General features: G+C 37.1%; 1 protein-coding gene across 1 annotated transcript; it reads right to left on the reverse strand.

Moving 5' to 3' along the window:
• Window positions 1-2,398: 2,398 nt before the first annotated feature.
• Window positions 2,399-13,598, reverse strand: LOC132098258 (glutathione hydrolase 5 proenzyme-like). Its single transcript, XM_059504430.1, has 12 exons — window positions 13,594-13,598; window positions 8,247-8,374; window positions 8,059-8,154; window positions 7,646-7,835; window positions 7,353-7,516; window positions 7,127-7,273; window positions 4,644-4,774; window positions 4,155-4,339; window positions 3,898-3,989; window positions 2,832-2,944; window positions 2,642-2,752; window positions 2,399-2,551 (listed from the first exon to the last, which is right to left on the reverse strand). The coding sequence occupies exons 1-12, from the start codon at window positions 13,596-13,598 to the stop codon at window positions 2,405-2,407; spliced, it is 1,509 nt and encodes a 502-aa protein (XP_059360413.1). The 3' UTR covers window positions 2,399-2,404.

Consider the following 13,598-nt stretch of genomic DNA (forward strand, 5'->3'; position numbering starts at 1 on the left):
TGAATAATCCAGGAAGAAGCCAGAGCAAGGCCAAACATATAATATTTTGAAAGAGGTAATAAGATTAAACTACACATATATTTACCCTCTCTCTGAACTAACAATTAAGAGAGAATATTTTAATTCTAATAACATATCAAGACATACTGTTTTAATTCAAATTAATGAGCATAAAATACTGCATAAATGTACCATATGTATGTATTTACTGTATATTGTAAGCATTACTGTTAGGCTAACATGGTAGCAGCCCGTGGAAACTTTTGAGTGGCCTCAGGCTGTGTCTGTGTATGATTTGCATATTTCCATGTAGATTTAACTCAGCAGAGAAAAGACGTAACTAAAATAGGCCTATTCAAGGAAACAAGAAAGTCATAGTTTTCTACAACAGCACTGCAGCTGCTCACTGACAAGTGTGTGGTCACCATCATAAGCTCATAACTCACTGCAGAGACGCATTGTTTAGATTCTGGAGTGCTCATAAATGTTCCTTCAGAGTTTTCAAGAGCACATTCACACGTTGAATGAGCTGAAAACTAAGGAAATCAACTGATTGACACACGAAAGGTTACGTCCAAAAGCGCACAATCGTCTGACAGTTTTATTGTCCCCCGGCCTGCGGTTGCTGAGGATGACTGTAAGTTTGTGCCGAGGAGAGATGATTCAGTGTCCATGCTATTCTTCTACTGTCAGACTGGAAACCCTCTGGCTTCCATATGCTCTCTGCTCCAGGATGGAAAGCATAAAGGAATGAGAGTGAGAAAGATTCGGGTACCAGCAGGCAGAATCAGGACTAAAGCTCCCCTGTGGACTTCAAATGGAAATGACTGGGCTTTAGACTCAAACAGACGACGGACTCTAAGGGTTTGCTGACTGGCACTGCTAACTGCTTATGCCAAGTGATTACACGGCAACGTTTATTCTTGTGCTCCTGAATAGCTAGAGCTCATAATGCTCTATTTATCTTTCCGATCATGATGCCAAAGCAAATGCAATCACTCAGATTGCTCATAGCCTCTGATGAGATCTCATTGTGAGTCAGACACATCCTATTTTCAAGGCTTTGGACGTCAATTATTAAGAATTGCTGGGCGTCATGCTGTGGAGGCATCATTGGTGAGCAGCTGAGCTAAACATTCCCTTTGACCATCCATCTGCACACTTCAGAACTATTGAGAGATGCCAAGAACATGTGACAGGCAATCCATACAATCAATAATGCAACTGTAACACTTTTTTACAGCCTGTATAGTGCTGTTTGAGGCCTACCTATTAGAAATGTTTTAACACTGATTAATAAAAAATCTAATTTCAAACTAATTCAGGTGAGTGTTTCTTTTTATTCAAGCAATGACTGATGCCAAGTAAAAAAAAGTTGTGAACATATTTCAGGTAATATTAGATGAAAACTAGCATACACAACACTTAAACATTCAAACTGATTTATTTTTTGTAGTAGAAGTATATAATACTTTATTTATAATTTTTATTTTGCATTTAAAGTATTCTAAATTTAGAAAGAAATTCAACAAATGAGATTATGTAAAACATTTTAAAGATTGTTTCATGTGCTGAGGTTTAACTTTTATAGGAAAACAAAAATTATCAGTGTATAATTATTAAAGAAAGACATCAAATCTGAAGATAACACAAAATGTTAGGGAGTGTCAAAAAAAAAAAAAACAACGTAAAAAATAATTTGAAACCTGTACCGTTCAAAAGTTTTTTTTTTTTTTAAGTACTGTTTTCTGCTTATAAAAGATGCATTTATTTGATATAAATATTGTAAGATTGTGACATTATTATATTTTAAAACAACTATTTATAATTTCAACCTATTTTAAAATGTAGTTTATTTCTGTGATGATAAATCTGAATTTTCAGCATCATTACTCCAGTCTTCAGTGTCATCTGATCCTTCAGAAATCATTCTAATATGCTGATTTGCTGCTCATTATTATTTTATTTTATTCTGTGTGTCGAAACGATGCATTTACCTTTTGATCATCATTTCGAAATGAAAGTATTAATTTAAAATAAATAAATCTTGCAGACCATGATTTGAAACATGTTGTATATTTGCCCTCTTTGACGGCTATGTGCACCAATCAACTCACATTATACAAGCAAGTTGGGTAACTTACAAATTAATATTTTAAATGTGTGCTTAAATCAGTGTTACAAACTATTATAAAATAACATTAACATACTGTTTATATATATATATATATATATATATATATATGTGTCAACATATTTACAGCACACATCATTCACACTAAATTAAACATATATATTTTCATGCTTTTCACAGTAAAGCATCAAAATTTCACATATTAATGGTGTTTGCTATTATTTGTCAGTTTGTCAACTGGCCAGTTTACGTCTCCAACTGCGCTCCTGGTCAATACCCTGCAGCTTTTCCATGTTTCCGTGAGTCAGATACCGCATCTATGAAGTTGTTTTCCTTTGACACTGCATTTACCACATTATAAAACATCTGTGGGACTTTGACTTTTTGTCCAGTCTTTTGAAGTGACTCCAGAACAATCTGAGGAGGAAAAGAGGTGAAAAAGGTTTGGAAATTTCACCTGATCCTTTACAAACAACTGACCACGTGGAAACATTTGTATCTACTTACCTTGTCAAACGAGGGCTCAAAGTTGAGGACGTTTTTGGAGTCCACAAACACTACAGGGGCGTCGATGGAATCTCGCAGAGTCTTGCCGAACCACAGGAAGTTCATGAGAGTCTAGCCAGAAGAGTTTGGGTTAGAGCTGGATTACTGAATCACAGTGCGTTAAATTTGTTTAAGTGCAGTTTAGACTCACCAGAGCCACCCCGGTGGTGATCATACTGCCACCTGAGGCTCCTATGACCACAATGTGCTTATGAGATGGGGAGTAAAGGATCACTGGAGATATGGAGGAAGGCGGCTGCTCACCTTCACACAGATGCACACAGAAATGATACTTATACATTCACCAAATGTCAAAATATTATATCCCTCTGTTCTTATTTGAAGGAACATTTTGTGTTAAGTATAAGTTAAACTTATCGACCAGCACTTACAAGAACTATATAATAACATATTTGTCATGTGATGCTGTATAAATCATCTTTGTAAAGGTATTTTTTATTTGATCCAACCCATAAAAATGACTTGAGTTTTTGTAACCTATTTTGTCAGGTTGATTTACTCTGATTAAATAACATGTTGACATAATGAATAATCAAAATCATTTTAAATGAATGAGTTTATTTAAAACATCTGTGGTAGCTGATAGAAAGGTTGCATGTCTTTTGGTTTAACCTTCATTAACAACAACAAAAACACCAATATATAAATATGATAGAAGAACATTTCAAACTCACAAAACAGTAGCCACATTTTCTTAATAACTACTAATACACTACTGGTCAAATAAGGTGTAAAAAATGTTTAATAAATTTAGAAATCACCACAATAAGAAAATATTTAGATTTAGATCTTGTGGCTATATGTTTTTGTTGTTGTTGTTGTTTAATGGTATATTAAAATTCTAGCTGATACAGATACACTGATAATTATGTTTTTATCATGTTTGATAAGCCATTTAAAGAATACCAAATAAATAATACAAATTCTGATAAATACCAAAATCCAATTCAAATAAACGCCAACGTTCTGTACTGTTCTGCTTAAATAAATAAAAAATAAAACACTAAAATAAATCACTATGAGATAAAACTGTTATAACACTGTAAAATTAGTAAAAGATTTGTAAAAACCTTACAAGAAAATTATTTCATTCATACACCATTTTCTTTTCAGTGTATTAGTAGTTCAAGACAGAATATTATCTTGGTTTTGGTAGCTGTATGCATTAATGATCAATTTGTGATTTTATAACTGACCAGCATGAATCTGGTCTGTTTTTCCACAGAAGTCTGCAAGTTCATTGTTGAGGAGGATGCCAGTTTTGGGGGAGAAAATTCTGGATCCAAATCTGAGAAGACAGAAAGAAACAGTCAGTTTTGACACTTTCTAATGCACAGTTTTATTCCTGCATAGCATTGGATTCTTTACTAGAGTAAGAGTATAATACACAATATTATCTGACAGTGTTCTAGCACTCATATAAATGGAATGAATGTGATTTGAAGGCACATACATGTGATTGATGGTGCTGGTCACAGATACCGCCATACCATCCTCAGCGAGCACAGACACATGAGTGGTGCCATGAGAGTCCAGGTATGGAGTGACGTTGTAGTAGCTGGCATCATAAGTGCGGTCAGGGCTGATTTTTGCTCTCACTTTATCCGCGAAATGCTTCTGAATGATCTCAACTGCCTCCTATTCAAGCCACACAGAACGTAGAGGATGATGAACTAATGCATGGCTTTATGTGTCCCAACCAGTGGGTTGCCAGCAGTAATGGCAGTGTTGCTGTGCTGTACTCTACTGCCTGCAGTAATGATCCCCCAGAACACAGCACTTAAGTCATTATAGCAGATTACACTAGTGCCTCCAGAAAGTGTAATGACTGTAATGTTTCTGTTCAGATACTAAAGTACAGCCTGACCAATGGTTTTGTGCCTATAACACTTACAGAGAAGTTAAAAATGTAAAACAAACAATTTCCTCCTACAAAGCCTACCGTTTGAGAAGCAAAATTGGGATCTTTCATGAACTTCTTAAGACCGTTGGCGAATTTACAGGTTTCTACGTAACGTTGAAATGTTAAGACCTTCTCGTCTCCCTCCAGAAATGCAGAATTTAGGTTAAAACCTGAGGAAAACAGAGAAATAAATCAGTGGAACAGATTAGAAATAAAAAAGGTTTGACATTTATATACTTATCATTAATATGTATATCAAATAAATAATAACAATCACTAATAATAATATTAAATATTTCTTGAGCAACAAATCGGCAAATTAGAGCAAAGGATCATGTGACAATGAAAACTGAAGTAATGCAAATGAATATTTAGCTTTGCGTTTAAGGACTAAATGTAAGTCTGAAATACATTAAAGCATAGAAAACTACAAATGGTAATGATATTTTACAATATTACTGCTTCTACTGTATTTTTATTTTATTAATACAGTTTTTTCTTAATCGCTGGGACTCAGTTCTCAAATGAGAGTTTATTTCTCCAAACAATAAGTTCAGATGTCTGAACAACTAGTTTCCTGTTCACATCAGGTTTGAATTTCTTATTGATCTAAGCAACTTTTCACAACTTATAAATGTTCTTTCATCGTGTAAAATACCACAAGCAAAATGATCTGTTCAGTTATCAAAATCTATCAGACTGTGGAAATTCCTTAAGTATGAGACATGGAATGGTTGTAGTGTCTGCTAAGTTGGCAACTAGCTTGTCATTATGGTTGCAAAGGGGTGGAAAATGTCTTGTAAATTTTTTTTTTTTTTTTGAAAGTTTCTATAATTTTTGGAATATTTTGTACAGTTTTTGGACACTTAAAAATATTGTCGCGGGAGGAGCACAAGACAGACACATGCAGTGGGCGTGGTGTCAGGCCTCGGAGAGGCTTTTATTAACAGAAATCAAATAAAACAGGGGATAAAGGTGGCCAAAGGGGAAGATCGTCCAAAATAAACAGGGAATCTGGTGTCCTCGTCGTGCTGCGGGGTTCGTGTGGGTCGGGCAGTGTTCATGGAGGAAGGGTCCAGGTAAGGGGCGGAGTCCGGCGGCCGCACGCGCTCCCCTCTTCGGTCCGGGGCGCGAGGGGCGGCGGCTTCCTCTAGCGCCCGCATCACTCTCTTTGGCCGCGGCGCTGGCAGGGGATGGACGGCCCGGCATCCTGGCACGAGTGCCGTGCAAACGGGTGCGGGTCCCATCCGGATCGCGGGTCCGCCAGCTCACGTCTCTAGTGGCGCGGGAGTCCCTCAACGCACCCTTCCTGGACCCACGAGGGCACCAGTGTGCATGCACGGGGAAGAGACCGGTCTCCCGAGGAGAGGCGCGTTGGGCTTTTAAACAGCGGCGGAGATGAGGCTCCATTTCCTTCAGGTGTGCCCCATCACACGCCGCCAGCCCTGACTCGTCCAGCGCCCCTCCTCTCACACACCCACTCCAGTCGGGAGCCTGGTGAAGGGCGGCGATTTAGGACGGGGTGCCGGTGACAATCAGGGAGGAGGCAGCTGAATCGTCACAATATGTAAAAAAAAAAAAAAAAAAAAAAAAAAAAATATATATATATATATATATATATATATATATATAATGTACTGCATATATGAAAAAGTTTTTTTTTCCTTATTGTTTACTACAGTGTTGACTTTGCCCAAAACATATTTACCTACTGTTGAAATATTTATACACAGACAAAACTTGTGCACATAAAAGTGAATATAACAAAATTAAAATTGCATATAACAAATATTTCCATGGTGAAAAAAACATCTAGACATTTTGACCACTGTGGCTAACACAATGACAAAAACACTTTTTATTTTGGTAGCATTGGCTGTTTTTGAAAAAATGTTCCGAAGCAATTGAGAAAAACTGTAAATGCAGCCTTGGTGAGCAAAAAAAATCTTGCCAATTTTTTTTTTTGAACGCTAATAGCTAGGTCACTCATGCCCGTAGCACAAGCAAAAAGGTCTGCGCCAAAATATAATGCTATGTGTGTCACGAACATACACACAACAGAGAGATCCAATTTGCAGTGTTTTATTTGGAGAATCCAATAATCGTAATCCAGGCAAGAGGTCAATATCCATAAAAGCAGTCCAAAACAAGAAACATGACAAACACTAGGGAACACGAAAAGCAGGTGACATAAACCAAGGACTCCATGAAACTGATAACAAACAGGGTATATATGGGCAGGTGAAAACTATGAAAGTGGTAACAGCTGAGTGCAATTAACAGGTGTGCAATTTACAGTGATGAATCAGACAAAGGCTTGTGGGAAATGTAGTACCTGCAGTGGGGTGACTATATGAGGAAGTGAAAACACTAGTAGACACCCAGGGATACACAGACCAGACACTGTGACAATGTGTTTTAACATTAAACTTAATTATTCACTAGTAAAGAATAGCAATTGTGATACTTGGGCTCAGCGAGTAAAAGTAATAAAGGACAAAGGGGTTAATTAGTTTTCCCACCTAGCATGGTATTTAGTATGAAGCTAAGTGTAGCTCCCCCTGCTGGCGGTGGAGGAAAGTGCATTTCATACTCTCCTAGAGCCACTTCCCAAGCACCTAATTCAGATGCCCTGAACGACCTCAAGTCCTCCAGAGAAACTGTTCCGCCTAAAATACACATGAAATTAACTGTGATTCGTGTAAATTTATAGAAATCACGATTGTAGAAAGTGGAATTCTGAATTACCTGCACTTTGTATATCACTGACAAGGTTTTTGCCAATGTCTCCGATGTATAAAGCATCTGCCCCTTGTTCTGAGATGATCTCAAGTGTATCTGCTAGTTTTTCAAATCTCAAATCTATGTCCCCTTCTTTTAATAACTCACCTTCTTCATTCTGGAATAACTGGCTATAAAAGAGCACATTCTGATGAATGGTTTCACTCGTACTGGGATGTGACAGAATTCATTTTTAAAAAGCTCTATTAAAGGGAACATTTTAAGTCTTTATCCATTCAGACTGTGAGTACATGTATTACCGTAATGGTGATTCTGGCTTCTCCTTTAAGAGAAGTGGCAAAAATCGAGAGAGCACATAGGGTACAGGGACACCCTCTCTAGCCATCTTGATAGTGGGCTCAATTAAACTGGCCCAAGGTAAACGTCCATACAATTTATGAGCTTGCTCATAGCCACGGATATCACCTGGTACACCGATCCAGTGAGCACCTTTAGAAAGAAAGAGAAACTGTAGCTATCATTTGTGCTTAAAATGCTCAGTACACTGAGTGTGTGTAGTTATGATAAAAAAGGCTACTTCCTATATAATGCAAAAAAAGGCCTGTATTTAAAGAAAAGTGGGTTACATCTTTTGATGGGGCATTGCACATATTTAAATATAAATATTTACATATTTAAGTATTAAAAAAAAATGTCCACTGTTCACTGTCACCTTCCATTGGCTGTATTGTGGTTGGACACATGGCAAGAAGGTTGGTTTTAAAAGCTTTTGGGACAGTCTCTCTGGCATTGATTACTCTCACTCTGCCTAGATAATAGAGATGTGGAATAACATTAACAATAATATGCAATATAAAAATAATTATTTATTTAAGGTATTAAAGGTAGGATAATCTTCACCACTTTCTTCCCGTGTTGTGAATATAGATCCTCCACCGATGCCCATACTCTGAGGATTCATGATTGACGTGCACAATAAAGCAGCAATGGCGCCATCTACCGCTGAGCCACCCAACTGCAGGATATCTCTATGAAAGAAAACATAGATAGCAATGGCATGGGTTTTCAAACGATTTGATGTCAAGGGAATCAAAATACAATTATCCCCCTGGAAAGTTTCTTCCTAAAATTAATATCATGCACATATAAAATGTCTGTTTTCCAAAACTAAATAACTGTATTTGTGTTGTAGTAGCTAGTTTTTTTTATATTTTAATATTATTTGGAAAGTAAAAGTTTTATGCTAAGTTGTCAGCGTGTCATTTTATTTTACCCATTTACAGCTGATTTCAAATGTACTGGTATAGTGATTATCACAATTATGATTCTTAATGGTGTGTTCACACCATAGACTGTACACTGTAAACCCTAATGTTGTCTTGACTTTAAAAATCAAGTAATGTTGACTAAACATTACTTAAAATTTTGCGTTTTGGCCCTGCCACTTAAAAATAGTTAATTTAACTAATTTACCTTCAAAATGCATAAACTTAAGATTTCAAGTGTTGTGAGCTCAAAATCATGAGTAATCCTTTGGAAAAACTCAACTCAACGTCACTCTGTTCTTCCTTTAATGTGATTGGCCATGGGAGGAATTCTGCCTAGCAACAAGAGAACAAAAGCACTGATTGGTGGATTACAAAATTCGTCCTTTTGGTCTGTTTGGTTTGCTGAACTACATTTCAAGATGACGTTTTTTTTTTTTAGTGTATTATGTTAGGTGAGTAAAGTTATGTAGATATAAAGTTGTTTTGCATGATTTCTACTAGTGAAATATGTTATCCTTGTGGTACGTGATTTTGATATGGTATGATTATTGAAACGACAACTTATAGTATTTGATGAAGTGGCCCAATCGTTTTCCTTTGAGAGAAAGAACATGGCAGCTAACGTTACTGCTTAACTCGTTAGACCAATACACTGGAAACCCTAATAAGTTGACTGAACTAAATTGATTGAGTAAACTCGTTGCCTCAATTTAATTGAGTAATAGAGTCACCCAAAACTTACATATTTAAGTTTATTTAACTTGACGCTTTTGTAAAAACCCTAATAAGTTGACTGAACTAAATTGATTGAGTAAACTTGTTGCCTCAATTTAATTGAGTAATGGAGTCTCCCAAAACTTACATATTTAAGTTTATTTAACTTGACGCTTTTGTAGAAAACCCTAATAAGTTGACTGAACTAAATTGATTGAGTAAACTCGTTGCCTCAATTTAATTGAGTAATGGAGTTTCCCAAAACTTACATATTTAACTTGACGGTTTTGTAGATTGTACTTAAATCACTCAGTTCACCAAACTTGGTGCTTATTTAATGTACTTAAACGATTATGTTCACTTAACTTGGTATTAATTTCAAGTGTACTTATATATTTAAGTTAACTCAACATGTAAATTTAACAGAAAATTATGTTCTTATTTTTGACCGCACACTTTTTGCACACTGAAGTAAAACAAATAACAGCATATTTAAACTTTGACCTTTTGACAAAATGTCACAATATTTATGAAAATACAGTAAACCCTATACTGCACTGTAAAAAAAAAAAGTTGTGTCAACTTAAAAAAATAAGGCAACTTATCGCTAGCGCTTTTTTGAGTAAACTTAACAAAAAATTACTATGTTTGCGTATTTTAACATCAACCATCCATTGGGCAAAGTTACGTCCAGTGGACATCTTTTTATGTCTTTGCAGACGTTGAAAAGATGTCCACTGAGGAGGCAGAATGGTTTATGATGTCTTTTTTAAAATGTTTTTTATGTCTTCTGTACGTCCGATATAGACGTTCACAGATCCTCCTTACAAGGTTTTCTGTGACTTTATTTCTGTCAGACATCTAGAGAAGCTCTTATTGAGAATTAACAGAGGTTTAAATGTTGATACTTTATACATTTGAAGTCACCATTGTGGTGGAAAGTGTTTGGTTTAGTTTGGATCTTGGTCCAGTTACTTCTTGTGTAAGCTTGTCTTTTGCTGCTGTAACAGTGTATTTTAAAACACTGTTTTTGTGGCGAAGAAAGACAAACTTAAATGAGCTCAGGTGTCATCAGCTCTTTATTGGTGTTAGCTTGTCTCTTGCTGCTGTAACTTGTGTGTTGTAAAACACTGTTATTGTGGCAATGAGAGTTGAGATCAGACATGCACATCTTGCTTGTAATGGTGATAAGTTAAAATAAAATGTATCTTCGATAGCGGCCTTAAGCTCATCCAGAGTGTTGGGTCTTGCGTCTCTCAACTTTCTCTTCACAATATCCCACAGATTCTCTATGGGGTTCAGGTCAGGGGAGTTGGCAGGCCAATTGAGCACAGTAATACCATGGTCAGTAAACCATTTACCAGTGGTTTTGGCACTGTGAGCAGGTGCCAGGTCGTGCTGAAAAACGAAATCTTCATCTCCATAAAGCTTTTCAGCAGATCTCCTGATAACTAGCTGCATTGACCCTGCCCTTGATAAAACACAGTGGATCAACACCAGCAGCTGACATTGCACCCCAGACCATCACTGACTGTGGGTACTTGACACTGGACTTCAGGCAATTTGGCATTTCCTTCTCCCCAGTCTTCCTCCAGACTCTGGCACCTTGATTTCCGAATGACATGCAAAATTTGCTTTCATCCAAAAAAAGTACTTTGGACCACTGAGCAACAGTCCAGTGCAGCTTCTCTGTAGCCCATTTCCTGCACACGCCTGTGCACGGTGGCTCTGGATGTTTCTACTCCAGACTCAGTCCACTGCTTCCGCAGGTCCCCCAAGGTCTGGAATCGGTCCTTCTCCACAATCTTCCTCAGGGTCCGGTCACCTCTTCTCGTTGTGCAGCGTTTTTTGCCACACTTTTTCCTTCCCACAGACTTCCCACTGAGGTGCCTTGATACAGCACTCTGGGAACAGCCTATTCGTTCAGAAGTTTCTTTCTGTGTCTTACCCTCTCGCTTGAGGGTGTCAATGATGGCCTTCTGGACAGCAGTCAGGTCGGCAGTCTTACCCATGATTGTGGTTTTGAGTAATGAACCAGACTGGGAGTTTTTAAAAGCCTCAGGAATCTTTTGCAGGTGTTTAGAGTTGATTAGTTGATTCAGATGATTAGGTTAATAGCTCGTTTAAAGAACCTTTTCATGATATGCTAATTTTTTGAGATAGGAATTTTGGGTTTTCATGAGCTGTATGCCAAAATCATCAGTATTAAAACAATAAAAGACCTGAAATATTTCAGTTGGTGTGCAATGAATCTAAAATATATGAAAGTTTAATTTTTATCATTACATTATGGAAATAATGAACTTTATCACAATATGCTAATTTCTTTAGAAGGACCTGTATGTATATATATATATATATATATTAGTGGTGGGCATAGATATTTTTTTTTTAATCTAGATTAATCTCACTGTGATCTTGAAATTAATCTAGATTAATCTAGATTAAAATGGCTCATTCGAATTCTGCCGAAGGCATTCAGAATATGTGTGTTACCCAAATAAAATTGACAAAGAGTAAGTCTTTGAGAAGGGGTTTATCAAGCTAGGTGGTGCATTAGAAAAGGGGCTCATCTCCTGTTTCCAAAATGCATCACAAAGTGCTTGAAAAAGCTGTAAAGTAATTCCACATTGCACAAGAAGCAAACAACCTTACGCCTGTTTCACACATACTTCTTCTGCAGTGCGTATGCGTTGCATATTTTTTTAAGCACCCATGTTAAAGGATTCCAGTTGCATTCCAGGAGCGTTGCGTCTGCAGCAGTGCAGGGATCGTTTACGTACCGAGTATAGCGGACTGCAAACGTGTCCTGCGTGAAAGCACATTGAGTACGTGCTGCACCACATACATAACGCACACGGACTGCATACGCACTGCAGATGGAGTATGTGTGAAACAGGCGTGAGCAGAGCTGTAGCTGGGGTCAGCGGGGACCCGGTGAAGGTTGTACCAGTGGGCCCTGTTTGAAAATGTTTAATTTGTATGTTCGTTTATTTTTATTTATTTTTGCTATTTACACAATGTTTAAGTTTTTTTTTTTTCAAGTTTGTAGGTGTCAAGGTACAGAAACCAAATAATTAAATGTAAAATAGCACTGGATAATCTTCAATGTAAAAATTAAATATACAATCAAACCTACATTTATTCAGACACCTTCAACAATTCTCACATTATTACAGTTTTGCTATATATCAAAAATTATATCTGGTGTCTGAATAATTTTTGGTTTGACTGTTAAAACTACAAAGTAATTCAGTCAAGAGCAGTAAGTGATTTTTCTTTCATTTTCTTGGATTAACATTAGCTAAATTAGGTGCGGTCACTTTAAGAGACGATGAACGCATCCAATATAATACACATCCCATTTTTTTCCTCAACTGTTTACTTTCACTTAAAAAAATAACTGACCGTTTTTTCGAGAATAATTTCCAAGGTGGATATTTTGACATATTTTGTATGTATTTGTCGGCACAGAGCAAAAATAAGCAAATTTGATGTTTAAGTGTTTTGAGACGCCTTTCTCTGCGTGAGCCCTGAACACCAGAACACAGAAAGTACTGAATTGGGCTCTTTCGCATCTTTTTGTTTGTTCAAACTGCGATTTGTATTTGTTTGTTCAGGTGCAGGAGGGACTTCGAGGAGAACTTCGCAGAGGAGAGCTCGGTTCAGTCTCGCTGTCCGTGATACGCAGCTCTCTCTCTCTCGTGCGCACCGAACACAGCGCGCGAGTAACCAGCTACTCTGTTCAGCTTTTCCACGTCTTGTGTTTGGATGCTTTAATGTTTAAATCGACAATCGGTAAGGCTTAAAAACACGTGAAAAAGATAAGCTTTCGTGACGACGCGCAGCAGTGGCCCGTCAACTGTCCTGAGCATCTTTTTAGGCTGGCCTCAGCCAGTCGGTTATATAAAATATCAAGATGAAAGTCATCATAGCTTGCTTAGTATAGACCCAGCTCCCAACCCAACTTTGAGAATAGATTAACAGCGATATTTTTTTATCGCTCGATAAGAGTCTCACGTTAACTCAGCACGTTAACGCCGATAACGGCCCACCACTAATATATATATATATATATATATATATATATATATATATATATGTATATGTATATGGTCTGTGTAGCGGCACATATAAACAATCCAAAGACCGCTAAGGAGTTGAGTGGAGGAATGACATTTGTGACACGTTTCTTTGAAAGCTTAAACTTTGTTTTATTTTGTACAGGTTTGTACGGTCAACAAAATATGTGCTCCAGCACTCACCCCAT

The sequence above is a fragment of the Carassius carassius genome, chromosome 21 (genome assembly GCF_963082965.1).
Source record: "Carassius carassius chromosome 21, fCarCar2.1, whole genome shotgun sequence".
NCBI classification, from domain to species: domain Eukaryota; kingdom Metazoa; phylum Chordata; class Actinopteri; order Cypriniformes; family Cyprinidae; genus Carassius; species Carassius carassius.